Source organism: Eschrichtius robustus, chromosome 3, assembly GCF_028021215.1.
Source record: "Eschrichtius robustus isolate mEscRob2 chromosome 3, mEscRob2.pri, whole genome shotgun sequence".
Lineage (NCBI taxonomy): Eukaryota > Metazoa > Chordata > Mammalia > Artiodactyla > Eschrichtiidae > Eschrichtius > Eschrichtius robustus.
This window is the reverse complement of record NC_090826.1, coordinates 138,008,653-138,036,533: the sequence shown is the minus strand read 5'-3', so window position 1 is coordinate 138,036,533 and position 27,881 is coordinate 138,008,653. Positions and strand designations below refer to the sequence as shown.

Sequence of the window (27,881 nt, the reverse complement as noted above, 5' to 3'; positions counted from 1 at the left end):
AAAAGACTATGGGGAGTGGTTGGGACTATGGCGCATTGGGGCAAATAACCTTGCCAAAGGCTTTCAACAGAACCATTTTCCTGTTGCTTCAAAATATTTCGTTGTTGTTAGAGGGAGGAAAAGAGTTTCACAGATGTTCTGAAATAACTGTTTCGTGAGTAAACACATTGTTGCAAGCAGTCAAAACATTGTTATTGCTCCACTTTTGCAGAGGTCAACACTGAGCTGCAGGGAGGATGGGAGGTGGGCCAGAGATCAAATGAGGGTGAAGGCTTCCTCAGCCGCTCCACAGCTGCTGGGAACCTTGCTGCTGCCCAGCCCCAAGCTCGGCCTCCTCCCATCCATCCCAAGCCTCCTCAGAGTTCTGGGGCGCCGTCTTCTCCTTTCGCGCCCTCCCACCACCTGGCACATATGCTCATGCTCCCCGTGGCACGCCATCCACCACATTCACAGGGATGGAGCGGCACATTCACAGCTTAGTGTGCTGTGAGGATGGATCCTCCAGTCTCCCCTTTCTAATCCAATTTCTCATCCCCAGTGGTTCTCAAACTACGGCCTGCAGGCCAGCAGCATCAACCTCATCTGGGACCTTGTTAGAAATGAACGTTTTCAGGTCCCCCTCCAGACCTGCTGAATCAGAAACTCTGTGGGGTGGGACCCAGCAATCTTAAGTCTTAACAAGCCCTCCAGGGGATTCTGATGCCTTCTGCTGTTTGAAAGCCACTGTCCTAAAGCCTCTGTAATGTTCAGAGACCAACAATCTAAACATTGGTTTTTAACCCTGGCTGCACATTCATGTCACCTGAGGGGCTTACTGCCTCCCCTCCCCCATGCTTACTTATATAACTGGTCTGGTGTGTCGCCCAGGCTTTGGGATTTTTAGAAGTTCCCTGGATGATTCTGAATTGCAGCCAAGGTTGAGAACCACTGATCTAAACAAATATGAAGGGAGACAATCTTACTGTAAATGATTAAGTAGATATCCAAAAGTGAGACACATTGACAAAAAATGTAGGGGGAAAAAAGGCTAACATTAGAGGTTAAACTGTGAAACCAGAAGTATAAAGAAGAGAGATGGTTCGCGTTAGACACTGTTAGAGATAACCCAGCTCCCACGATTTAAATTAGGCTGAAAAGCTTATTACCTCCTTTGGGAACAAGTATATATATTGATGGTTTCTAAACTGCTGGGGGTGTTACATGAAAAGTTCTCTTTACTGCTTCAAAACACACAGCTCACTATGAGACACTTTCATCATTTGATATGTTCCCTTCACTGTCCTTTTCCCTTCTCTGAGTTCGATAGAGGGAACTTGAGCTTGAGCTGCAACAGAGCGTCAAGTCACCATTAGACATAGGATGGGCCTCTGTGAAAGTTCCTTTAGTGCAGAAGGCCATCCTGCTGGCAGTAAGCTCAAAGAACAAAGGGCATCCATGGACGATTTTAACCAACAGGAAAATGGAATACAAGCCTCTTTTTTTTTTTTTAATTTAATTTAATTTATTTATTTATTTATGGCTGTGTTGGGTCTTCGTTTCTGTGTGAGGGCTTTCTCTAGTTGCGGCAAGTGGGGGCCACTCTTCATCGCAGTGCGCGGGCCTCCCACTATCGCGGCCTCTCTTGTTGCGGAGCACAGGCTCCAGACGCGCAGGCTCAGTAATTGTAGCTCACGGGCCCAGTTGCTCCGCGGCACGTGGGATCCTCCCAGACCAGGGCTCGAACCCGTGTCCCCTGCACCGGCAGGCAGACTCTCAACCACTGCGCCACCAGGGAAGCCCCAAGCCTCTTCTTAAAGAAGGAAAAACATGAAACCAGAAATGAGTCTTCCTTTGAGAGGGGAATTAGGTTTAATTTAGTAAAACTAAGGAATCACATAAAATTTGTCACCCAAGTGCATGAGTTATCTTGATTTGGAATGAGACATAGAACATAATTAGCTATGTCATAGCAAGTTAGGCTAGAATCAAAGGTCTCAATTCAAATTGCATCAGACCATACTCTGGACTTTTTTGTAGGTTGTCTATCCCAAAGATCCAGGGAGATATGTGACCACGACCCAAAGTACAGTCATTTAATCTCTTTCAACACAGAAATTCTAATCCTGTATTTGTGTGGTTAAGATTTGTTAAAACATTACTGAGATTGCAAAAGGTCATAAAACATGGCTACTATAAAACTTAGTGGTCAGTAGAGGTTCACTGGTTGATTGATTGTACTTATTGTTAATTGCTTAAGATGTTAAGAAACTCACAGTGAATCTCCAGGTTTTCCTTCCACGCCTATTGAAGAAGTTTCCTGTTTTCACATTAAAATCTCGGAATAGTTTCTGGCTATAAAAACAGCAACTTGTCTCTCTTCTGCAACAGCTTAATATAGATGCTAACAGTTTCCAAACTTAAACTGTATGAACAACTTGGCTTTGACAGGCAATAACAAAGCAAACTGAATAATCGTTACTTTTACCTGAGCCTGGGCTGTGGGCAAATCAGCCCAAATTGAATTCCAGTTTTAGAGGGTACCAGGCACTGTCCTCATATTCTGATTTAGGCAATTTGGGGTGGTGTTCAGAAGTCATCGTTTTAAACAAGCACCAGGTGGGTGCAATACTGTTCTTAATAATCAACAATAATAAATGAGGGCTCTTTTTAGGTGGCTTTTCTTCATGTTTTTCTCTACTTGCCAGTTGGTCTGTAATGAATATACCTGGCTTACTTCTTCAGTTGGTTTACTGGTTTATAAGAAGATGCTTCTCAGTTCACTATGACTTCACTATGCAAAGACCTCTCCCTTGTTTTACTTAAAATTTCCCCTTCACCTCTAATCCCACTGCCTGTAACTGACTCCATGAGCAGAACTGTAGGCTATGGTGTAACAGTGACAACAACCCTCCCTACACGGACAGTTCTTCCTAGTGCTGGCCCTGCTCTTGGGGCTTCAGAGACATGAGCTAAGGTGAGTCTCACAGCTCTATGAGGTGGCCTTGGCATTGTGTACATTTTATAGATGAGGAACTTGAGAAAGAAGGTTAAGTCATCTGCTCAAGATCATGCAGCTGGTAAGTGATCCAGTGCTGGAATTCTTAATTCTTATGCCCTGTATACATACACAATTTCCCTAATACTGCCCAGATGCTCTTTGGCATGGCCTCACCAGTTTGATGGATATAATGTGACAGCTCTTCCATGATTTTACTTTGAATTTCTCTATTAGTGAGGTTGAGCATCTTTTCATAGATTAGCCACATAGGCTTCCTTCTATAAACTGTTTATTCATATCCTTTAGCACATTTCTCTATTGAATAACTTTTCTTATTAATGTACAAAAAAATCCGTGTATATTCTTGATATGAATCCTTTGTTTTATAAACTCCAAATATTTTCTCCCAATCTATCACCTTATTTGCAGCCAATATGATAATGGAATCATACTGGACAAACCATTGGAACTAGATAAGGGATTTCAATAAGGTTGCCAGATGTTAAGTATTGACATAAAAATCAACAGCATGGGCTTCCCTGGTGGCGCAGTGGTTAGGAATCTGCCTGCCAATGCAGGGGACATGGGTTCGAGCCCTGGTCTGGGAAGATCCCACATACTGCAGAGCAACTAAGCCCGTGCGTCACAACTACTGAGCTTGCGCTCTACAGCCCGCGAGCCACAACTACTGAAGCCCACACGCCTAGAGGCCGTGCTCTGCAACATGAGAGGCCACTGCAATGAGAAGCCCACGCACCGCAACAAAGAGTAGCCCCCGCTGGCTTCAACTAGAGAAAAGCCTGCATGCAGCAGCAAAGACCCAGTGCAGCCAAAAATAAAATAAATAAATTAAAAAAAAAATCCATAGCACTGGGACTTCCCTGGTGGTGCAGTGGATAAGACTCTGCGCTCCCAATGCAGGGGGGGCGCGGGTTCCATCTCTGGTCAGGGAACTAGATCCCACATGCATGCCGCAACTAAGAGTTCGCATGCCACAACTAAGGAGCCTGCATGCCGCAACCAAGGAGCTGGTGAGCCGCAACTAAGGAGCCCATGTGCTGCAACTAAGACCCCAAGCAACCAGATAAATAAATAAATATTTAAAAAAAAATCAATAGCATTCATACACACAAGTAATTCATAGCAGAAACAAAAACTAGTTTACCTAGGAATAAACTAATAAAAGATGTATGAAAACAGTAGGGAGAAAATTGTAAAACATTACTGACAGACACTAAAAACTCTAAATAAATGGAGAGACATTTCATGTTCACAAATGAGATGAGTAAACTTTTCAAACTGTTAACTCTCAAATTAATCTATAAATTGAAAGCACTTCCAATAAAAATACCAACAGTATTTTCACTGAACTTGACACACTGATTCTAGAATTCATAGGGAGGAAGAAAGAGTCAAGAAGAGCTAAGGCAAATTTGAAGAACAATGCAATTATCTCACCAGATATCAAGACTTACACAGCTAATACAGTAATGAAGACAATATAGTACTGGCTCAGGGAAAAACAACTAATGAAACAGAAAAGGGAACCCAGAAACTTAGCATGCATACATGGGAGAACGGGGTACTGTGTGAGGTAAAGACAGGCTGACCTCATCAGAGAGTTGTCACTCTCTTTTGGTTCTAGTGCAGGGACAGGGAAAAATTTCAAAGGCCATCAGAAAGGTGAGAAAATAGTTGAAAATTGGGTTGTGGTTTACCCAAACACTGGGCATTCAGTCCTGTCTGGAGGTTTCCCAAGCTTCCTAAGAGGCAAGCTCATGTGGAATTCTTAGAGCAGAGCAAACACCCCAGCCGATGACTTATAGGAGACTCAACACATGTATTTCTGTACTTCTTCCAATTTAAGGCTCCCTAGGCTGGAAGACGGATTCTATTTTCAGAAATGGTGAGAAGTGAAAGTGTCATGTTTTGGAATCTATGAAATACAGTACTAGCAAAGAGGGCCTCTATGGGGACTGGTCATATTATATCACATACTTGGAGTGGGGAGATATGGTTGGAAATATTATACCCTGGACCTCTTTTCCCCAAGGCCCCATCTGTCAGCATGCCAGGGCACATCCTTGTTCCGGGATAAAGAAGCGCAACTGAAGTTTACCCAGACAGAAGCTTCCCCGTACCAACAAAATCCTTGTCAACTATTTTAGAAAGAGGAAAAAAATCAACTTAGAGCATTTATTTAAAAGTTAATGATAAAAAAGTAAATATGGAAACAAAACTATCCCCACACAATCTATATTTTTAAGTAATTTATTCCAATAGAAATATTTCAGAAAACTGTACTTAAATTCATTTTAAGTTAGATTATGCAAACACACTGAAGATCTCACACTCACATTTGCATATTAAACAGAAACAAGAAGTGAGAGAGGAACCAAGCTGCACGTCACTCCAGGAGGTCATCGTGCAAATGAGTACTTCATCTTTGTACCTCAAGTTAACCGGGATGAAGGAGAATAAAAATGGCTTGTGTTTTCCTGTATATTATTATCATTGGATATTGATCCCCACAGACGCTTTTATCTCCTTTAGATTACACTGTGAATGAGTTCCCCACCCCCTCCCCACACATAACATACTTCAGTCAGCTGGAAAACAATGGATTTGTCAATAATCAAGGTATAGAAACTCTTGAGAGTCTGGTGACTTATTATCAGCTACTCTGTCAGACCTAGTAAGTCAATAATTACTGGACTATATCTGTGAATAGTTCTAATAAGTGATATCTTCATGGGAAAATTAATATTTGTTACCTCATATCTAAAGCACAGCTAAGTACGAAATTTTCTACTTGTCTATTTTTAAAAAAAGTTCAGTCCCAAAACATTCTAATTATGTATTCCTTTAATCCCATCACCACTTTGCAGTCCAAATGACTAGAATCAAACTTTAAGTCCTACTAACAACCCCCAAGGACGAGTTAACCCTTCATTTGGCTTTAAAGACTAAATTTACTTGCCTATTCTAGAACATACTAGCCCTTTAGAAAATGTGAAAATAGCATCTTGACTCAGTTGAACAAGAGTAGCTCCAGATCTTGCAATAATCTCGGAGAAGCAAAATGTTTCCAAGCTTTGGTTTTACTGAGAATTGGCTTATTCTCTTAACTTCTCTTTAATTTATATTTTGGAGCTGTTTTCACTTTCCTGACATAGTATTTTCAAGTAAACAAAAACTGGTAGGTTAAGTGACTGCTTGTTTGGTCTGAGTCTTATTTAAGTATAAGAATGTACTGAACTAAATCTCACTTCTGGGCAAAGGGACTCTCATTTCGGGATTTCAGTAGCTTTAATAAAACCCAAACAGATCTTTCTGGCTGTACTGTATTCTTTTAAGGATTTTCTGAAAGGACATAATTAAATCTATGCTCAAAACAACAATTTCAACAACACAAAATAAAAATAAACTCAGCTGGATGGATGCTCTTCAAAGTTGTTCTCAGGAGTGCTCATCTAAAGGCTGATTTGGTGGGTTTAATTTTAATCTTCTACCCTGGAAGGAGAGGAGCAGGGAGGGAGCTTGTGTAAAAAGACTCAAAGCCAAGGTGGAATGCAACAATTACCTAGAGCGATCTGCACACATTTTGTTAGACCTGCTGTGAGAAAGAGTAAGCTGGTGGAGAGAGGGATAGCACACACTCCTGAAATAAGAGGAGTAAGAGGGCAAATGATTATTATCATACTCGATGCCCTAAAGTTGGTCTTCAAATTGATAAGGCACTGACCAAATCTTCCCCACACTACATACTTGAGATACCAGTGTAATGAAATTGCTATCCAAAAGCTTAAAAGTTTGCATGCACAGATGTCTTTCATTGGAATCCTCTAAAAAGAAAAAAGTAATTACTTTAGACACAAGCCATTTTTAAGGAAGCAAAACCAGCAATACTTAAATCATTTTGAAAAGGTTGACTTCACACAGAAAATAATTATCATCAATGTGATTAAATAACAATGTTTGTTAGAAAAAAACAGAATACTATTCTGGCTGTAGAATTATAAATTTACTATGTTTGAAAGAAATATAAAAGAAGAGAGCAAGAGAGAGAGAGAGAAAATAAAAGCAAACCCTAAAAGATCACTGAAGAAGTCAGACAAACCTCACCACTTGCTTTGTATCACCTACTCATGCAACAGCTGTACTATTGTTCCATGGGGACACAGTAAAAATTCATCTTCATTTTCAAAAAGGGATCCAATTATTTCAAAAGCCTTTGAAGCACAGAATTTTTTAAAATTGAAGATTATCTTCTGTTAAGCAACGCTGGTACCCCTTGTTTGCAGAAAAAGATAATATGGTGGTTTAAAAACTCATTGTAAAGGAATGTGCCTCAAAAAAACAGGAAGGAAATCAATAGTGGATACGTTCTTTTAAAAAGTTAATGGATTAAATCTACTATTATTATCGATTTCTAATTAATACGATGTCCTATAGTTTTGTTTTCAGTAGTAAAGGCATATATAACTTACAGATTTAACCTTAAAAAAAAAAAAAGAAAAAAGAAAAAAGACTTCCGCTCAAATCATTTGGCCAGGTAAATTCTAGTAATCCTAAGAGAGTAATAGGTCAGGCTGCTCTTGGAGGGCCCTGGTTTCAACTAATATATAAGGTGTATACACTAGAGACCGTAAACATTTTTTCCTTCTATAACAGTGCACCTTGGGCTCCTTTATAAATCTTCTAGAAGAGGAATAAAGCCACTTACAGAAACTTCGCAGCTACAAACACCCTAGTTCTTGACATACAAAAAGACACAATACCAAGACAGTCCATACAGAAGGCAGTGCAATAGTCATATGGCATTTTCCACACAGGAAAACATTTGTCATTGAAGTACATGCCTGGGGAGAAAAAAATACTCAAACTCAAATTGTTTGGATCCCTTTTTGTAATGTTTATGCAAATAATATCTACACAGTGAAGAAAATGTAATAGGAAGGTGTGTTTGATCGGTTCTTTTAATTCTTACAGTTTGGAGGTATGGTAAAAATAAAGCCTCTGAAAAAAATAAGCAGAACTCAAACAAAGAGGGGGCATGAGACCAAAAACAGTGCTCTTCAAGGTCAGCAGCTATTTTTATAGTTGTATTTTAAAAACTGTTATGTTACTTCCTCATGAAAAATAAGCTTCCATGTTCAAACAAACTGTTAAATAAGATGTGCCTCAAACTGTATTTTGGGTGGTATTATACTGTTACACCAGGCTGGATAATATACCAATCATTATGTTTATCAAAAACTAGCTTAAATTTAAATTATAATGGAATTTCCAATGAGGTCTTCTTGACTTGGAGAGAAACAAATGAGCTTAATATTGGTGGAAATTTCAAGCTTTTGAGTCGCTACTTTACAAATTTATTAAGGGCAGGCTTAACAAGAGGAGAAAAATCTCACCTTCCCACTAATATACTGCCTAAATATTTAATATATTTTGGTAACATTTATTTTTGCTTGAATTATTATTAGGTCTCATTTGGTGAATTACAGATAAAAAATTCACCTATACTACTTTAATTCACTTCCTTCACTGGTCTTTGCTTCAAATGCTAAATTCATCTTAAAAAGCAATGAGCAATCTTTTGAATGGACAAATTTGAAGACAGAAAAATAATGGTGACTTCCGCTGCACGGTTCAGTTTCAGTCGGTCAGAGGCCACAGATCTATACATGGACTTAGTCACCAAACCTCAGCACTGTTCTCACTCTGCACAAGCAGCCTCACGTTTAGCGCTGAAAATATCAAACACATCTTCCAGTGGAGCTCTCTCTTTGGCAAAACTGTGGGCTGTCAGGCTCTGACTTCCAGGTGCGTTATCTCCACAGAAACTTATCTACTTTAGCTTATTTATGACAAACAGAAAACGTAATAAAAAATCCACAGGGTTTTCATCCACAGTGTTTTTTAAAAAGCACACACACTGTTAAAAACACTTATTTCTGAAGAGAAATAAACAAGAAAATTAAAACAAAAGTCAGATGTGCAAGGTCTACAGAGTAATACTGCTATGCTGGTTATGCAGAGGGCCTCTTCTCAGCGCCCAGTGTGGGCTATGCTGGGAGATAAAATCACTAGCACAGGCCACATTTTGCCCTCTTCCAGCTCATGTCACTTTCCACAGAACCAGAAGTAATGGCATTTCTAACTGTGCTATATGAGAAAGATATTTGAACTCTTACTATCCTTTCCAAACAGAAAACTAAATTTAAAAACTAAGCACTCAGGGAAAGCTCTTCTACTTTCCAATGGATAGATTTTTTAGCTAATTATTCTAATAAGCAATATTTTCTATTTAAGTTTCATGGATTCAAGTATGAAATACTTATGATTAAAAAAAAGCATAAAATTCTCCAAGAATACAATCTGAAAAATTTTATGTGAGGCCCAAAGTAACAGAAGTCTATTAGAAGTTACCAGTCAAAAAGCACTTCTTACTCTGGGCCACGGCCGAAATTCATGATGCCTCATGAGTTTGTAACATCCAACACACAGCCTTTGTTCAAGTGCCAGTTTTTTGTTAAAACTCTAAGGCATTTCACCTTCAAACTTTTTTTGTAACTCAACATTTATTTCAAAAGCTAAATGCATTATTGCATAAAAGAGCTCTCACAAAACTGCTTGATCAACTACTGACAAAATATGGTTTCATCGTAAGGACCTATAGTAAGTTTAGAGAAAAATGTTTGTAATAAAGGAAGGTTAAGTAGGAAGGAAAGTTTTGATACTTAAAATTCCCAGCATCTCAGTCTTTCACCTTTTTCCCTTTGAAAATTATTTTGTATGCCTTATAATAAAATACATACATGCATGCATACATACGTAGACTCTCTTTTAAACAAATGTGATCCTGAATCTCATATTGAGCAAAAATAATGAAAATGAATAACAAAAAAATAACTGGCATTGTGCACATGAAACACTGTAAAAGAAACTATCCTGATAAAATATCAATACATCACCCTTGATGATAAAAATCACCTGTGAGTGATAGAAGGGATAATCCAATTCACTTGAAAAATGTAGTTATTGTAAAATCTTCTTAGAAAAGTTTAGGTTGGGATTACAGTTCTCTACTAAGCAGATCTGTGGTCCAACAATGAATTCATATAGAAGGCCAAGCTTTAAACCCAGTTAAAAACAACCATGTTTTCTGGAGCCCACTTGAAAAAAGTGTCTGGCATATGAACACTCAGCCTTTATACCTCCTGCAGGAAATAATGTACCCCAAACAGTACTAAATTTCAGAAGTTTAGTGTTTTAAAAAATCTCCCCCCATCCAAAACAACCCCCCCCCAAATCCCAAACAAACTCCAACAACTCACATTATTAATATTTCTAATTCCTACACTCTTGCCGTGAAAAAGCGAGTGAGGCTGCAGACTAATGGAAGCTCAAGCAAACCTTTCCGCTAGGCTGCTGGTAGAACCCTACGAAGCTGGAGTAGCTTTACACCTCACTTCAAAACCAGCTCCTAATGTAACCCATAAGAAATATGTTTTTCTTTTTAAAGTGTATCTAAAAAAAGGCGATTCTCCCCTCCAAAATTAGTACAAAGTTAAAAGAAATGCAAATTAGCTACTATCTATTCCAAGCACAGCACCGCCAGAAGATTCACACACACTATTTGGTGTTTCATGTTGGTTTTCCTTTCATTCTTTTAAGGCAGTGGTTTCCACAGGTCAGTTCAGAGATAAGAAGCATGGTCCATGGCAGTTTGTTTTGCAACTCCAATTTGTTCTCTGGGAATATCTCACTTCATTCCCTGAAATTAGTGCTTTTTTGGTTCAGAACTCCAGAGGCTGAGATGGAACCTCTGGGCTCTTCCTGGCACAGGATTGGTTTATAGCTGGCGCTCTTTCATCAGGTCCTTGCTTTCACTTAAGATAACAGTTCACCTTGTTTTCTATCAGGCTTTTACTCAAAAGTCATCAAGTTTGTAGGAACCTAAAAAATATAAGCATTACAAACTGATAGTATTTAAAAGGTGTTTTTCAAAGTACTATTTCTTATCTTTCCTTGTCATTCTAAGTGAGCCCAAATATTAAAATCTTTCTGACCTAAATATCTTTTTAAAAAAGGAATTTGATAGAAGGTACTGTAATTGTTTACGAATAATGAATAAAATACACTAGAACATTTTTGAGAGAAAGTCACTGAGATGAGTTAATACTTTTTCCAATAAATTGAAATCTGGGTGGGAAAAAGGGCAGAGACAGTATCTTTCTTGTCTAACACAGGGGAGCTCAGGAGATGTTCGCTGAGTGAATAAATGAATGAGGAAAGAGTAAGTATGGCCCTAGTAGTGTGAGATTCCACACAAACATGCTTGTCATAATTTATTTTTTCATTATATGTATTACAATGAATTCCTACATGCAAATTTTAAAATCCAGCACAGATAATTTTATAACGAACATTACTAAGAATTTCTTTATGAAATCATCATGAAAATGAGTATAAAAGAATAAAACTCATTGCTAGATAAACTCTTACCTGAAACTTTGTGACTCTGAAAAATCTATAGTTTATATAACAGTTTGCTGCTTATAGACTGGATCAAATTTAATTTGATTTCTTTTAAGTCTGAAATTCAACAATAATTCTTAGAAATATGAATATATTTTGTTTTTAAAAATTAATGAACCCTCTAGTCAAGGACTAAAGAGGGTTTCACCATGCTAAAAAAAAATGCTCTTAACTTTTACTACCAGTTTTCCAAAGTTGTGCTGGTAGAGATATTCATGCATCAGTGGTCATTTCTCTGTCCTTTAAAAAAGCTTAACAGTTCCCACACTTTAGCAACCTTTTTCTGAAAACCTGGGATACTAAAAAAAAAAAAAAGATTAATCTCTTACGTGTGTCAGCTTCTGAATGAAAAATTATTTGACAATATAATCATAACTGAACTATAAATACAACAGTACAAATCCAAGAGTACTTAAAGTATAAATTCTCAGGTCTGGTTCTAAGAAACCCAATATTTTATTAAAGTAACATTTTCATTTCCTCCTAAGTTGCCTGACTACGGTTTAAGGTGTTGTATCTGAGTTAGAGTCTTCTACTAAAAGTTTTCAAATTTCACAGCTTCCATTTATAAATTTGCTGCTTCTCAGATTCTTCCAAGTATAGAAACAAACAAATTTTAAAAACCCCATTTATACACATACGGTTGACTTGTTCAGTAGCAAAGTCCACTAATATAGTAAAAAGAAATTGAACCTCTATGCTGGTACGCATACCCTGTCTAGATTAATCTCGAAACTTGAGATTAAAAAGAAATGATACAGTACTTTAAGCTACATTTAAAGAAAATGTATGGCCATGGAGCTGAATCCTGAAAAGCTTGGTTTAGGCAAAAGAAGGTCTGTTTCCTTCATTCTGTCCCAGACACTAACTTGACAGGGGCAAGAAAGTAATTTTTGCTCTATGGTATTTCATGTCCTTAAGGGACATTGTTAAAAATGGTAGCAAATATTGCTATTAGTCTTTCATATATATTTGAAATAAAAATTATAAGAGAACAAGGCCCATTCCAACAATATTTAAGAAGAATGAATCTATAGGATGAAGACAGAGTTTGTGTCGTCTCAGGTCCACCATTTTTTACTTGTTTGACCCTGTGTAGGTCATTTAGGATTTCCGAGCCTTAGTTTCTTCCTTCATCAAAAAAGGGGTAATAACTTAGATCCTGATAGCACACGGTGGAAAATATGTTTATAAGCTTTATAAACTTGAATAGTGTATTATATTATTCAAAATTAGCTATTGATAACACTTACCATATACTTCTGTATTTCAGTACCTTAAGACAATAAAATTTTCAAATATATTCAACTGAAAACTGGCCTAAAAAAGACTATGTTTATTTTATGTCTGCCCTACCCTGCCCTGGTTCAACTTTAAATCTGCAACCGGGTTTGGGGAAAACACCACTATGGATTCATTCCCCTTTGTAGCTGAAAGCCTTTGAGTTAGACCATCTTTGTTTCAGTAAAAATAAAAACAAACAAAAAGTCCACATAGTTTTGGGTTTCACTGAAAGCACAGGAACCCGCATAAAATTGTCAATAGAACAAATAAAGACAAATCAGAATAATTTTTGTTAAGGTGCCATCACATTTTTACCTCTCTAAAGTCTCCTTGCCTCCCACTACATTCTCCCAACAAGGGCTACAGTTCCCTGTTTTGAACACCTGAAGCTTGTTCCATCTTTAGGGTCTTTGTGCACTTACTGCTCCCTCCACCAGAACTTTGTTCCCCCTTATCTTCACATGGCCCTTCCTTCCTGTCATTCATGTCACTGTCATCTCCTTAGGGAGATCTTTGCTGTTCACTCTTATTTATTTAAAGTCTGTCTCTACTCCCATCACTCCATATCATGTAACTCTATTTTGTTCATACAATTTTTACTACTTGAAATTTTGTTATTTGTTCACTTGTTTATTGCCCATCTCCTCTCTAAAATGTGGACTTCATGTCTTGCTGACTGTGGTCAACAAGAAATAGAATATGAACAATTTCCCTACTTCACTCCAAAAATTAGTCCACTTACTTCTCTTTGGAACTCTTTCAAATATATTCTCAATTTATGGACTATTTTGAGGATTAAGAGAGATGCTTACCTGTTGTTTGTTACTTTGGCAGGCTGCACTCAAGTGCTTAAACCACAGCATTGCATTCATTCTATTGCCAGCTTGAAACTTGTATGAATTTCCTAAAATTATTAAAAACAAAGGGAAACAATAAAAATTGATGACAGTTCTCCGTTTAAGAATTCTATTTCTCTAACACCTGATTTTACAATACAAATAAAACGAAGAGTTCTCTGTGCTACATTCACGTGCTATCATTTATTCAGACAGTCACTGTTTTGCTGTTTATGAATTGGAAGAGAAGTATTTTGTCTTCTTAAATGCTCTTTAAAGTATATTTAAATAAAATAATTGTTTGGCTTCTCTAGATTTGTATGAGTGGATGAGAGTGCAGAATATCACTTCTCAGCACTATTTAGATGATCTAAATATTAGTAGATGCTAATACTGAATTTTTATAGGCCAGAATGCTTTAACATGTTTAATACTTAAACATTAGCTAATTAATGTGATTAAGGATTAATCAGCTAACATCAATATAACCTATGCTTTCAGATTTTAGTTAACATTTGTCAAAATTATTAGAGAAATTTCTAGGTCTAGTGAGGGCTTATGTGAAAAATCTGAGAAGGCAACTTTTTCTCTTTTAGAAAATTAGAAATTCATTTGTTTCATGTGTGTTGTATGTATTAGACCTTACGTTGACTCTAATTCAAAACTGTCACATAATAAGGATATTTTATATGTCTATATGTATTAAGGTAATAAACTGAGAAAAGAAGAAAGGACTCGTAGTATAGGTGCCCTAAGTTGAGCTTCATTCCCCTTTTTCACTGACCTGAGTTCTTTTTATCTCCCAATTCTTACTGAGTGCTACTCTTTCCTTTGTAACTGAATTCAATGGCTCAAGAGCCTGATCTATATGTAGGCATTATACAGCTCTTCTTTGAGATTTTATCAAAGACTTTTCTACTTTCAGAGGCAACAGCTTTCTTCACCAAATGTTTAATTACTAAAATAACACTTTTTTGCTTGTTAAACACAGATGCAAACATTAGATCAACCTAAATAGCAGACGTGTCTGATCAGCTTGCCACAGCTGCCATTTACCTACTCTCTCCTCCCTGAAAAAGACCATCAGTACAGACTTCATAAAAACCTTGTACTCTGAAACGGTTCTGACAAACACACTAAGGAATTGATGGAAAACAAATAATTTGTTAACTGAACCCCATGAAAATGATCTTTTATAAATAATGAAGGCCTTTGGGATTGGCAGGGTGGAGGCTGGGGCTTTGAATTCAGAATGTTGAGTAGGAGCTCCTTACTCTGTAAGTCAATCTATTTCATCTCAAAACATAACATTTTGCTATTATTTTTTCTGCACTAACTTTTTCTGCATATTTTCTTAAATTTTTACTTAAAGTACCACAATATCCTAAAAGCAGAATATCTGTGGATATGCATTCTAAATAAACAGAAGTCAGAGAGTATAATTTTACAGTCAGTAAAAGGTAATATAACATCATTTTAGTAGTAGTGAGCTGCTGAAGTGGAAGATTCTGGGCAGATATGAAAGAATTTCCTTTCTGGCTTCCTTTGTGGTGCTTATCAACAGCTGGCAGATGTTACGAAGGAAGAGCTGCAGTCACATGAGGATCTGTTCTGATGATCACTGAGGTCTCCACAACAGGCACAGGCAGGGTGAGAAGGTATGATCTGATTCTACTACACAGCCCACCCTCCAACCTCTCTCATCCCCTTTTAAAGTTTATTTAAAGTTTTAAAGTTTTTAAAAGTCCTACGGTCAAGAGCCAATACTTTTACTCATAAATGTCTCTATACATTGTAAGCTAAGTATTATAATTAAAATTATACTTATTTGGAAAGTGGTTTGAGTCAAATTACTAATTAATTAAAAGTAATGGGATAAAAATCATTTAAAGGAAAACTTCTGCCACATTCAGAGCTTAAGAATAACAATTTATCTCAGAATATAAACGAAGGGGTACTGCATACTGTAAATCTGAGATTTTAAAGTAACAGTGGTCTATAGATTCTCGAATTCCCTCTTTCCTTTTCTGGTTATTAGCTCTCTAGGGATTATTTGGGTTTTTAATTTCAAGCTTATGCCCATGTAGCAAAGAAAATAAGCTTATTTAATAAGCTTATTAAATAAGCAATCAATAGATATTGATATCTAAAAATATTGCTATCATTAGTTTACATTACATTATGTGACACAAATATTTCCCAAGAGATTAAACTACACAAACAATGCCCCTAGTCGTGTATTCCAGTTAAGCTACTGATACATTTTGGCTTATCGAAAGTTGTGTATATGCAATACCTTAAGCCCTAGTTATTTTAATGATTCACCTTTCTCAGAGTCAGTCAGCAAGAAGAGATCCGGATGTTCCGGGTCATCAGCCATCATCACCATCCATCCTACTACAGACACGTTCTTATTTGATGTTGATTTGAACTGAGAGATAAAAAAAATAATTAATGGAAACAAAATTTATGGCTTATTCTATGTAAAAATTAACTGTTACAGAGCGTATTTTCAGTTTCTCCTAGAGAGAGACGAGATTTCATGCTGGTCAGGTCTGCTCCCGGCCTCTTACTACTAAATTCCATGTAGGCATGCCCTCTTCAGATAGTCTCTTACTTTCCAGATCTTTCCCAGCTTCAACTCTTCATCAAAAGTTAACTGTCCTAGCATCCACTCCCAAAGACCATGATCTGTTAGTAGATCTGGTAAATTTATCTGTGTTGTTTTTTTTGTTACTGTGCTACAACTCACTCCTTCCTTATAGGAAACACACTTGCATTTTAATAGAGGTGTTATCTCCACACACACCACCCCCCCTTTACTGAATATAACTGACATATAACATTGTATAAGTTTAAGGTGTACCAATGTAATAGGGGTGTTATCTTAAACCTGATAACCTGATGATTTAATGAATCAGCACCGCCATCACAATTCTTCATAATATATTCTTACTTGTATTTCTCAAAAAGAAGGTACTCTTAGCATGCTTGTTACTTTTCTAGTTATTCTTTTTTTTTATAAAGTTATACTTTAGTAATGGGAAAAAAAGGGCTGTTATAAAAGCACAGAAATTTAAGTTAATCCTACTCATGAACATAAATGAAAAAATGTTAAATAAAATATTGGCAAATTGAATCTAGCAGTGGATAAAAAAGCTGGTACATGATGACCAAACTGGATTTATCCCAGGAATATGAGGGTGATTTAATGTTAGAAATCAATGACTGCAACTAAGTTCGGTTTATTTCATGAAAGCAAGCTTAGTTCAACTTTAGATAAATTATTAAAATAAATCACCATATTAACATTAAAAGAAAAAAATATGATCAACTCAGTTGATGTAAAATAAAACCATGTGCTAAAATATAATGCATATCTGTGTGACTTGGAATGGAACGGAATTTCCTAATTCAATAAAGAGTACCTACCAAACAAACAACAACAAACCCCCCACAAAACCCGAACAAAACAAGGCAGGAAAGAAAAAAACAAAACAAAACAAAACCCAAACCAAAACCCTGCAACGCATGCTCAAGGGTAAAATGCTATAAACACTTCAAAATCAGTTTTAAGACAAGGATGCCCACCATTGCTACTTCCATCCAGCACTGAATTGGAAGACCTAGTCAGCACACTAAGATAACAGAAAAGAAATAAAAGGTATAAGGGTGAGGAAGAAATAAAACTGCCATTACTCACAGATGATATTATCTACACAGAAAATCCAGCAAGTTAATTAGAAAGATCAGCAAGGATGCTTGGAAAAGATCAATATAAAAGTCAACTGCAATTTTATACACTAGAATTATAAAAGTCACTTATAGGAAAGGTACCTAGTAATATATGTAACAAAAGACATACAGGAAAGTATAACAGTTAAAAGACATTCAAGAAGACCTAAATCAACAGAGAAAAACCATGAGATGAAGAAAAAGCTACAATGTTGTAAAGATGCCAATTCTCCCTAAATTGATCTACAGATTCAGTGTCATTTCAATAAAAATTCCAGTAGGGTTTTATGTGGAACTTGAGCAGCTGATTCTAAAACTTACATGTAAGAGCAAAGGATCAGAAATAGCCAAGACACTCCTGAAGAATTAGGCTGGACTTGCCTTGCTACACAAGGCTTATAAATCTACAGTAACTGAGACCATGAGCTACTGGGACAAGGAGAGACTGACAGGGCGATGGAAGTCTAGAAAGCAATCTGTGCATATATATGCAAACTCAAACGACAAGAGTGGGCTCTGCAGATCAGTGAAGGAAGAATGGACTGTTCAATAGATGGTGCCAGGAAAATTACTCATCCACGCAGAAAAATCAAAATGAATGCCTATTTCATAACACATTTCACACACACACCCCTCTGACTCCAGGTGGATCAATGATTTTAAAGCAAATTGCAAAACTTTAAATCTATTAGTAGAAAATATAGGAGAATATCTTGATGATCTCAGGTTAGAGAAGTATTTTATTTTAAAAACATGACTCAGAAACTATTAAGCATAAAGGAAAGGATAAATTTTATTATTTTAAAATTAAGAACTATTCACTAAAAACATCACAACGAGAGTGAAAAAAACAAATTGAACAAATTGGAAGAAGATATTAGTAACACATAACTGCTAATAGATTAGTATCCAGAGTATATAAGGAACTTTTACCAATCAGTAAGAAAACACACTATCCAATAAGCAAAAGATTTATCCAGGCGTTTTAGAGCAGAGACATGAATGATCAACAACATGAAAAAAACTTCAAACTCAATAATCTGGGGTGTATACACTAAAATCACAAGGTACCATTTCATATTTACTAGGTTAGCCGAAATTAAAAAGTCTGACAACAAGTATGGTGAGGGTGTGGAACAATGAAAAACCTCATTATGTTGTTGGTGAGTACGTAAATCAATTTAGCATTTTCTTGTAAAGTTGAACGTTTGCCTTCCTTGGTATATAACCTAGAGAACATATGCACAAAAATATTCATAGTAGCCTTGTTAGATACAGCAATAACCTGGAAAGCATCCAAATACCCATCAGTAGAATGATGAATAAATTATGGCAGATTCATATAGTGGAAGACTATTCAAGTGTGAAAAGGAATAAAGGACAGCTATATGCATCAACAGTGATGAATCTCATCAACAATATATTAAGCAAAAAAGGGAGTGCTTAAAACTATATATGTGAATCCATTCAGGTACAGTTCAAAAATGAGACAGTGTGTTAAGGAAACACATATGGTAAAATCCTGAACAAAAACAAGGCAGTGATGAACATGAAATTTAGGACAGTGATAGGCTGTGGGTATGGCTGATAAGGAAGGAAGAGGACGCTATCTGGGAAGTCTTGGATGGTTCTGGTAATGCTCTGTCTTCTTACGCTGCGTGGAGTTATAGAGGTGTCCATTTTATTTATTATTCTTTAAAATGTACATGTATACTGTATATCTTTGCATGTATATGTTTCACAATTTTAAAGAAATGGGGAAAAGAAGGAACACATCACATTATTTGTAACAACATGGGTACTACAAAAATGAAAGCCAAAGGGATTAGGAAGTTTTAATACTATGAAGACTCAAACTGGCAATACCACAGAACAGCTGATTTCACAGCTAATAATTTATGTCAAAGCAGATAGCACGATTTTCTAATATTCTTTTCCTAGCCCTAAAAACATCTGCATCAAGTGCTTCTTTTTTCAATTAAAAAAAAAAAAGTAATTCAAACAGTATAAGCCCCTTTACATAGAGTGCAAATGCCCTCAACCACCAGCTGAATCTCATCCCACTCCCCAGAATTCATCATCCTTCGGGGTGTAGCCATCTGGACCTTTCTCTATGCATTACACCGAAGACTGACTTTTCTGTTGCTGTTGGTTTTTATATACAAATGGGGGTATACTTACGCTGACTTGTGGTTTTTACCTATCAGAATTTCCTTAATAATAAGTATTTTCAGTGTTTGCAGATTTCTGATAATATAAATATTCCAGGAATATTCTTCTATAGATATCTTTGTGCACTTGTTCAAGGATTTCCATAGGACAGACTTTCAGATAAAGAATTGCTGGTTATTAAGTTAAATACTGACTAGAATTGTCCACCGCAAAAACAATAGCAATTTAAATTTCCACCAACTGTCTATGTTTCCCTACATCCTGGCTAGTGTTATATTATCAATCTTTAAAATTTCTGCCTAATGGCCAAAAAAAAGGGCATCTTCTTTAATCTGTGTTTTTGATAACTAGTGAGGTTCACCACCTTTTCATGTTTATTAACCATTTATATTTCACCTTCTTTATCTTCCTGTTCCGTTTTTCTACTGTTGTTTTATTCTTACTGAGTTGTGGAAGGTCTTTATATATGTTACAGATTTCTTTTTCAGGTGTAGCCTTGGTTTTTAAAATTTAACTTATCAAACAGTATTTATTCACTCATTACTATGCAGAGATAGGCTCAAACATATCTGCAAAAATATTTTTATAATGAATACACTTCAATTAAAAATAATTTTACAGTGAATGTTTTCATCTTAAAGCATTCAAAAATATAGACATAATAAAACCATAGTCCCCCTCCTTTCTTCCTGGTTATTCTCTCTTCCCAAGTCTGCTCTGCTCCTCACAGGCAAAAACATTCATACTTTAGAGAGCAATAAAACACAGAGGTGTAGGCTTCCAGATTTCCTCCTCCCGTATTTATTTTTATATATATGAACAGGTATACTTTCATTAGTGATTTTTTTTCCTCCTCCAGCTTTTAATTTTGAAAAGTTTCAAACTACAGAGAAGTTGAAACAATGCTACAATGATTACCCATATATCTACATTTTGCATTTGCTTGATCTCTTTGAACATTTAAATGTTAAGTTGCACACATAACATTGGACTCTAAATATTTCAACATGTATCTCCTAAGAATATATTACTATATAACCACAATGTAACATATTTAAGAAATTTAAGTCACAATCATATAAAGTCCCTATTACAATTGCTTTGATTGTCCTAATTATGAGCTTTATAGCTTAAAAAAACTACCTCCAAGATTAAACCAAGGTACATACATTGCATTTAGCTGTCAAGACTCTTTAGTTTCTCTTAATCTAGAACAGTCCTTCTGTCCCCCTACCCCATTCCATCTGCCAAATTTTGGTCTTAAGAATCCAAGCCAGTTGTCTTATAGGAATGTTCCACAATGTGGATTTAATTGTTTCCTCATGATTAAATTCAGGTTAAAGTTTTGGCAAGAACACTACATAGATGGTGCTGTGTTTATATAAAAGATTTTAATCCCTTATCTATTGCTTATATATAGCCAATATTTTCCTCCAGTTCGTATTTTAACTGTTTGAAAATGATTAAAAATTTTTTTCCTTCATTGCTTTTAGTTCTGTGCCCTTTTTTTTTTTTTAAACATCTTTATTGAAGTATAATTGCTTTACAATGGTGTGTTAGTTTCTGCTTTATAACAAAGTGAATCAGTTATACATATACATATGTTCCCATATCTCTTCCCTCTTGCATCTCCCTCCCTCCCACCCTCCCCATCCCACCCCTCTAGGTGGTCACAAAGCACCGAGCTGATCTCCCTGTGCTATGCGCTGTGCCCTATCTTTTCTATCCTAAAATTGATACTAAATATAAACATGGACTTGTCTCTATACTCTATTTTGTTCTTATAATTTTCTTTAATCTTAACAGCTTAAACTAGAAAAGATGAGGAATACAGTCCATTTCCTCGGCACTCAATTGGGCTCCCTCACAGCCCACTATGCTCTAATTTCTAAACATTTCATATGCATTATTTATCACTTCATATAATTAAAAGCCCAAACTAGCATGTTATTATTCTCTATGTATAAGTACCAATGCCAAACACGAAAAGATATTTAACATATATATTAGAGGACAAATTCAGTTATTTAATCAATTCTCTAATTTGACTTCTTTCTAATTAAAGTTAGGAAAAAAACAAAAAAAAATTTACTTTATACATTTTACTTCTTTATAATAGTCAACTTCTTTATAATAAGTGAAATCCAGCCAAGTCTCTGAAAGTGGCTAAGTAAACAGTTAACTATATCTGAAGATGACAATTTAATTTAGCTATATCAACCTTTTTTTTTCCCCTCCTTTGAGTACAGCAGTACTAACCAGAGGCAATTACTCTGTAAAACGTTCTAGTGAAACTAAACTGTAGCTTTGTCGGGTATGTGGCCATTGTAGTCAATTTGACTAGAATACAAAAAACAGTCCTTCACCTCAATGTGAGGACTATATCTAGACAATTATAACATAATAGTGAGCAAAAAAGTCAATGCTCAAGAATTTATATGATTCCATTCAGGTACAATTGAAGAATGACACAATGTACTGTTTAAGGAAACATGTATGGTAAACTCTAAAGAAAAGCGAGACAATGATTAACATGAAATTCAGGACAGTGACAAGGTGTGGGTACGGCTGATAAGGAAAGGTAGGTGATGCTATCTTATGGCACTTCCCACATTCATTTAAACCAAAAATGTATTCTTCTCTACCTCTGGTTTGATTAAAGGGCTAACACTGTGAGAATAAAGAAAAGCTTCTCTAATGATAATGTCTGAAGTTGAACTTGTAACTGGCTTCATCCAACCAAACTTCAAACTAGGGATTATTCTTACTAAAAGGAACAAAACAAAACAACAACAAAACAAACAAAAAAACACTGAATCCCAGTAAATTTAGTCAAAGTGTTTGGTGAAGTAATACCTGATATTAAAATGTATACATGTAATGTGTGTGTGTTATAGTTTTTAAGAGCCATTGTTAGAATAAAAAAACACAAAGTGATAAATGCCCTCCCCCCCAGCCTCCAAAATAAAGAAGGGCTTCTCTGAATTATGCAGTATCACTGCGTAATGTATAAGGAGTAAAAGAACTTAATTTTTTTTTCAGTGGCTTACCTTTCCTCAGTATGGTAAACCACTTAATTCCCCCCCACCCCCAAAATATACAATTTAGAAATAAAATTCCTCTCCAGGGGACTGTGTTAATGCAACATGGAAAATGGAAAATTAGTTTTCCATTTTCAAATACTGTTATCACTGGCATAGAAAAAACAGCATGCAAAAAAAAGATTTACAGGAAGATTCTACATTTGGAGAAAAGAGCATTTCAAAGCTTCCTTTAAACACAGGAAGGTGATCATAGTAACCTTAGTAACTATTATTCCTCTTCACTGTTGGGAAAATCACTCAAACAGAGACTGAGGTGGAAAGAACCGGAGATGCTCGTCCGGATTTTTCATATTTTACTAATTAGGAAACGAGACTCCAAGGCAATAGTTTTCAACCATTTTCTGACCAAAAAAACCCAGGTTTGAGAGGGCTTGGAGGTGAAGATAGATACTTGTAGTGTGCAGTTTTGACATTTGCAATGGAAAAATAGCATTCAAAAAAGAAACTACAAAATATGGAAGTTGTTCCAAGACCTTCCTTGGAATGGTCTTTCTAAACAAAAATAATTCCATTACAATACTCCAACAAGGAAAGTGTAAGAACTTCTGGATTAGAATGCGGGAAAAGACCCAAACCCTTGCATCGCATTAGATCTACTTTCTTTACAACCATGAAGAGGCTGTGAAACTATGCTAACAACTTGGAACAGGAATACTTACGTGTTTTCTTTCTGTAGCCTTTAGAGATTTGGCAGCATAGTAGAAAAGTTGTGTCCCACACAAAGCTGCCCAATATTTCGTCCAAGATGCTACCTGGAGAGGACAGATACATGAATATACTACGCATATGCTACTGGCTTCTCAGTCACTCTGCTTTCTCAGTGCCAAAGATCTTTAGCTCCACTTCACTTCCACCACCTTAGCTTCGAGTTTCATCACGTCTGAAATCTTTATCTCAAATATTTTTATCGTGTCCACTCAATACATTCTACTTAGGACTGACCAAACAAAATTGGTTGAATTCTATTCTTTAGGGTTGTCACTCTGTTTTCTCTTTCTTCTAAACTTACTACTGAAAATACTTCTTAACGGGACATATTTTCAAGGTTCTCTAAGAACTATATTAGGGAGCAAAGAGAAGTACAGGAGCATCTTGATTTAAACACCCAAAATGTATGATTTAACCAAAATCTATAGGGCAGGTATAATAACACTTTAAATTAAATAACATTGTGAGGCAAAGGGGTATCTTAAATTATTTCAAGTGTATTATATATCTGGTTTTATTTCAACTGTCTTCATATTTTTTAGGGTCCTATTCATTTGCTTAATTTTAGAACATGTATTAAAATATATTATATTCTTACTGTAGGCTTTTTGCCTTCTTTTAACAAAGTTTTTCTCCTGAGAACACCTTGAATAGTAACAGCTCCAGGATATAAATGTACTGCCAAATCTTCTGATTCTGCAGAACTGTAATAATGAAATGAAGAAAAGAACATATAAGCGCTTTAGTGATTATCAAGTAGGTACTTAAATAAAATGTAATTATTCTTAATTTTAAAACTGTTACTTTATTCAGAATAAGAAGACACTGACAATTATAAAGGCTTACTGATCTGAAATTTATAAGCTGTCACAAAATTAACAGGAAGTTACTGAAGTCAGCAGATGGTTAAAAAACACATTTTATTGCATATTTGAACAAGTATAATTTAGAAAGAATACAGAGATTCACCCTAGTAAAGATTAAATTAGGGATTTAAGACTTTTCTTCTTAACATGCCACACTGCAGCACTGCTGAAACCTTTTTTTCCCCAGTAGAAACTTAAGTCCTAGTAGGAAAGATGAGGATTCTATTTGTTAGAAGTATTTAAGCATATAAAACTCAAAATAAAAATAGCAGAATCAAAAGGAAAAAAGCAAAAGAAAACCCACGCTTAATTCTGAAATAGGTGAAAGAAGTAATAAAGGCAATTAACAACATATTTAAAAGACCGACTTTCTGCAATAAAATTTAATGACATTTTAATGTCATCAATGCATCTAAGTGATTATAGCCTAACAGCTCTCCAAGAAAGGAATAACTCCAAAACTCAAGATTTCTTTTTCTTGTATCTTAAGAAAACCATCACAAAATAATAATCAAACATTTAAATATCTCTCCCCAACTCACTTAAGGTCCAACAGTTAAAATAAGAACAATTTCTATATAAGTCAATTAAAACATACACACTGATTAAAAAAAAAAAAAAATCTGTCATTCCTCCGGTCATTTGACATGAGCTGCAGAATTGCTACAACACTGAAGAAACCTGAAGTTTGCAAGTTTATCCCTTTTTTATTATTTAGGTGTCTTCAAAGTGACTTAAAAACTTAGAAACCACTAGAAATTTCATGCTGGAGCTATGTATATTCAAGGAGGTATATATTCAAGGAGATTAGACACCATTAAATTGACATAAAATTAACTTTAAAGTCTGCTATTTTGTTGTATTATGAGAATTGGTGGATTATCCATTACTGTTAACCTCCAGACCCCAATCAATCTACCATACTTATTTTCTTCTGCAGCTAATGTAGTGCAGAAAGAGACCAGGTTTAACTAGATAAACAACTGAATGAACATGAGTTTAAACACAGAAATATTATTTAATAAAAAAGACTTGTCTAAATTCAGGACCTGAAGTTAATCTGAATAATTCTTAAAAAAGATAAATTGAATGTAGTAAATTCTTCGATTGCAGCCTTGAATAACAAGTGGATTTTTGTACTGCTTATCCAATAATCAGCAACATTAGAAAGACCTGTGCAGTTAAAAAGCTACAGATTTGGAATTATTTAAAAATGTTGACATAAAGATGCAAGTTCTAGCTATTAGCTCTGGGATCAGAAAGAATAGTTCAAATTTATCTCTAGATTAAATCTTGGAAAGAAAGTTTTCATGGGCATTTTGTTTAGTTTTTAAACCAATTAGTTGAGAAAGAACAGAAATAATGTGAGACCACACCCATGTAAGCCAATCACCAACACCAGAGGGGAGTTCTGTGACCCCTGAATGCAGGGGAATTGTACCTGCTGGCCTTCATGTGGCTTCGATAGCCATTTCGTGCCACTCTTGTCACCGGGCCGAGAGAATGGTATAATCTGTTCCTGTTGGATTCCATTATAAATTGTATATATTACTTTTATTCACACAATCATCATCAATAACCTAGAACAGCATAATAATTTCTTTGTGTAATACAGCTTTCTAAATCCTACAAAAGGATAGTATGTGATTGCTCCTCTTTCTTTTTTTAAAGCATACAGCATAAATTTCAAATTATTTTTTTCTTCTACTATTGACTATAAATACTTAAAGGTGCTTATTAGTTTGAACCATATATTTATATACATTCACTTTCACAAATCTGCTAAAATAATTAAAGAGGTGTTTATAACCAAACACTATCAAAGCCTGAAAAATACTTAAAAAATCCTTTTGTTCATATTCCAGTTCTTGGATTCCACTTTAAATATGATACCTGGATTTATATAACAATAAATTTTTATTGTATGCCCCTATAAAGACAGCTAAAAGCAATGTGACCTATAAACTTAAAAGTAATGTGGCTTAAACACCTTATTTTCCTTTCTTTTATATTAAATCCAAGAAAACTACCAAAAGAGATGAACTGAGTAATAAATAAGGCAGTCTTCTATTTCCACATCAATTAAAATGAATACATGAAAAAGCCAATAAATGAAAAAATGGTATGAGTTAATATTCATCCAAAATGGCATGTGATACTTAACAAAGGAAATAAACACACACACACACACATACACACGTAGAAACACTGTTACTTCTTTGCCTAGGAAAAGCCAAAAGTAGCACTGTTGATAAATGATATTTAAAACAAAAAGTATTATTTTAGCAACTTAAGGGGCAACATATTTGATGTCTCTCTATTTTCAAAGTTCACTATCCACAGGTAGTATTTTAAATCCTAGTTCTTTATTCACTTTTTAATATTTCATGTCTGAGTCTTGCTGGGCAGCATTAATTTGCTCTCAAAATGTCCCAAGAGCCACTGATTTAAAGTTGGCACAAGCATAGTACATGTTTTTGGCTGCAAATATCTGCAAAGCAAAACTTTTGTCAAAAGAAAAATACTGTTTTGAGGTGTGAAGGTTAATACTGTTAAATACCATCTTCATAAGTAACCTGCTGGGATAAGAACAGATTATTTAACACAACACCATTCTGGTTACTCGCTTATAACTCATGCGATATGAGAAACAATTCTGTTCATCGATGTTTCTTACCTAAATACAGTACACTCTGAAATCAACATCTGATGATATTATGTTCTTATTAGAGGGAAAGAACTAATAAGACAATTTGTACAGACAGCAAGCCAGAGGCAACTCTTGTGTTTTTCCTGTTTCAGGCAAACCCAAATAAAGAGATTGAAGAAAAAGTTGGAAGAGAAATAATATGTAAAAACAAATTGTTAAAAATCCCCCAAAAGAGAGAACAAAACTTAGGAACACTGACAATTAGAGTAGAAAGGTTCAAAAGTAGTTTGAAATATTAGGTTTGCAAGTAAAATCTTAATCACATAATGGTGAGAAATCTTTATTAAGTTTCAAGAACAAGGATCTAATTTTCCAGTTATACCATGAAATTAACCAATTCAAGTATATATAGTTAGTATAATTGTTTTCTATTAAAAAGTGACTGACAGGGAGTTAGGTAACTAAATATATTCAACTTCATCAATTTTAACATGACATTCAAAATTCAATCTAATCTTGTTGCTTAGAAACTTAGATTGCTTAGTTTATATACAAAAGGGAGCAATTATTTTGCTCATGATTCAAGTATCTTAATATGACAATGGCAGAATGGAAATGGTCAAAGACAGTAAAATTCTAATGGATATTTTTAAAATAACAATTATTTGCACTGTTTGACTACATTTTTAGAAAAATCTTATTTTGGAAGATCAATATGGCGTATTTGCCACAAGCAGATGACAGATCTTACAGCTTAAAGCATCAAGGAAAAGAAAACAGAACATGACTTACATTATTTCAGTACAAATCTGTGTGCTTTGTGCAAACTTTGAATTAATGACAATTTAAATTCAAACTTTTAGCTGCTTTACTTACAGTATAATTTAAAATTTACTAGGTCATTTTGCTCTTGACAAATTAGCTGAGAATGAAGTTGACCACTCCACTAAATGCCTTAAAATTACTTAAATGAACCAGAATTTAAGGAAATAATTTTTTTTTGTA

At 35.3% G+C, this 27,881-nt stretch overlaps 1 protein-coding gene across 2 annotated transcripts in view; it reads right to left on the bottom strand.

Moving 5' to 3' along the window:
• Nucleotides 1-5,234: 5,234 nt before the first annotated feature.
• Nucleotides 5,235-27,881, bottom strand: part of RALGPS2 (Ral GEF with PH domain and SH3 binding motif 2) — a 163,083-nt gene continuing 140,436 nt past the window's right edge. The window contains exons 15-20 of one of the 2 annotated variants that reach the window (XM_068541309.1): nucleotides 25,668-25,745; nucleotides 23,959-24,064; nucleotides 23,312-23,404; nucleotides 15,967-16,072; nucleotides 13,618-13,709; nucleotides 5,235-10,939 (exon numbers count right to left, since the gene is read on the bottom strand). In XM_068541309.1, the coding sequence (XP_068397410.1) occupies nucleotides 10,910-10,939; nucleotides 13,618-13,709; nucleotides 15,967-16,072; nucleotides 23,312-23,404; nucleotides 23,959-24,064; nucleotides 25,668-25,745 (505 nt within the window). In that variant the 3' untranslated portion in view covers nucleotides 5,235-10,909. The remainder of the gene's footprint in view (nucleotides 10,940-13,617; nucleotides 13,710-15,966; nucleotides 16,073-23,311; nucleotides 23,405-23,958; nucleotides 24,065-25,667; nucleotides 25,746-27,881) is intronic. The other variant, XM_068541310.1, reaches the window with a different exon arrangement.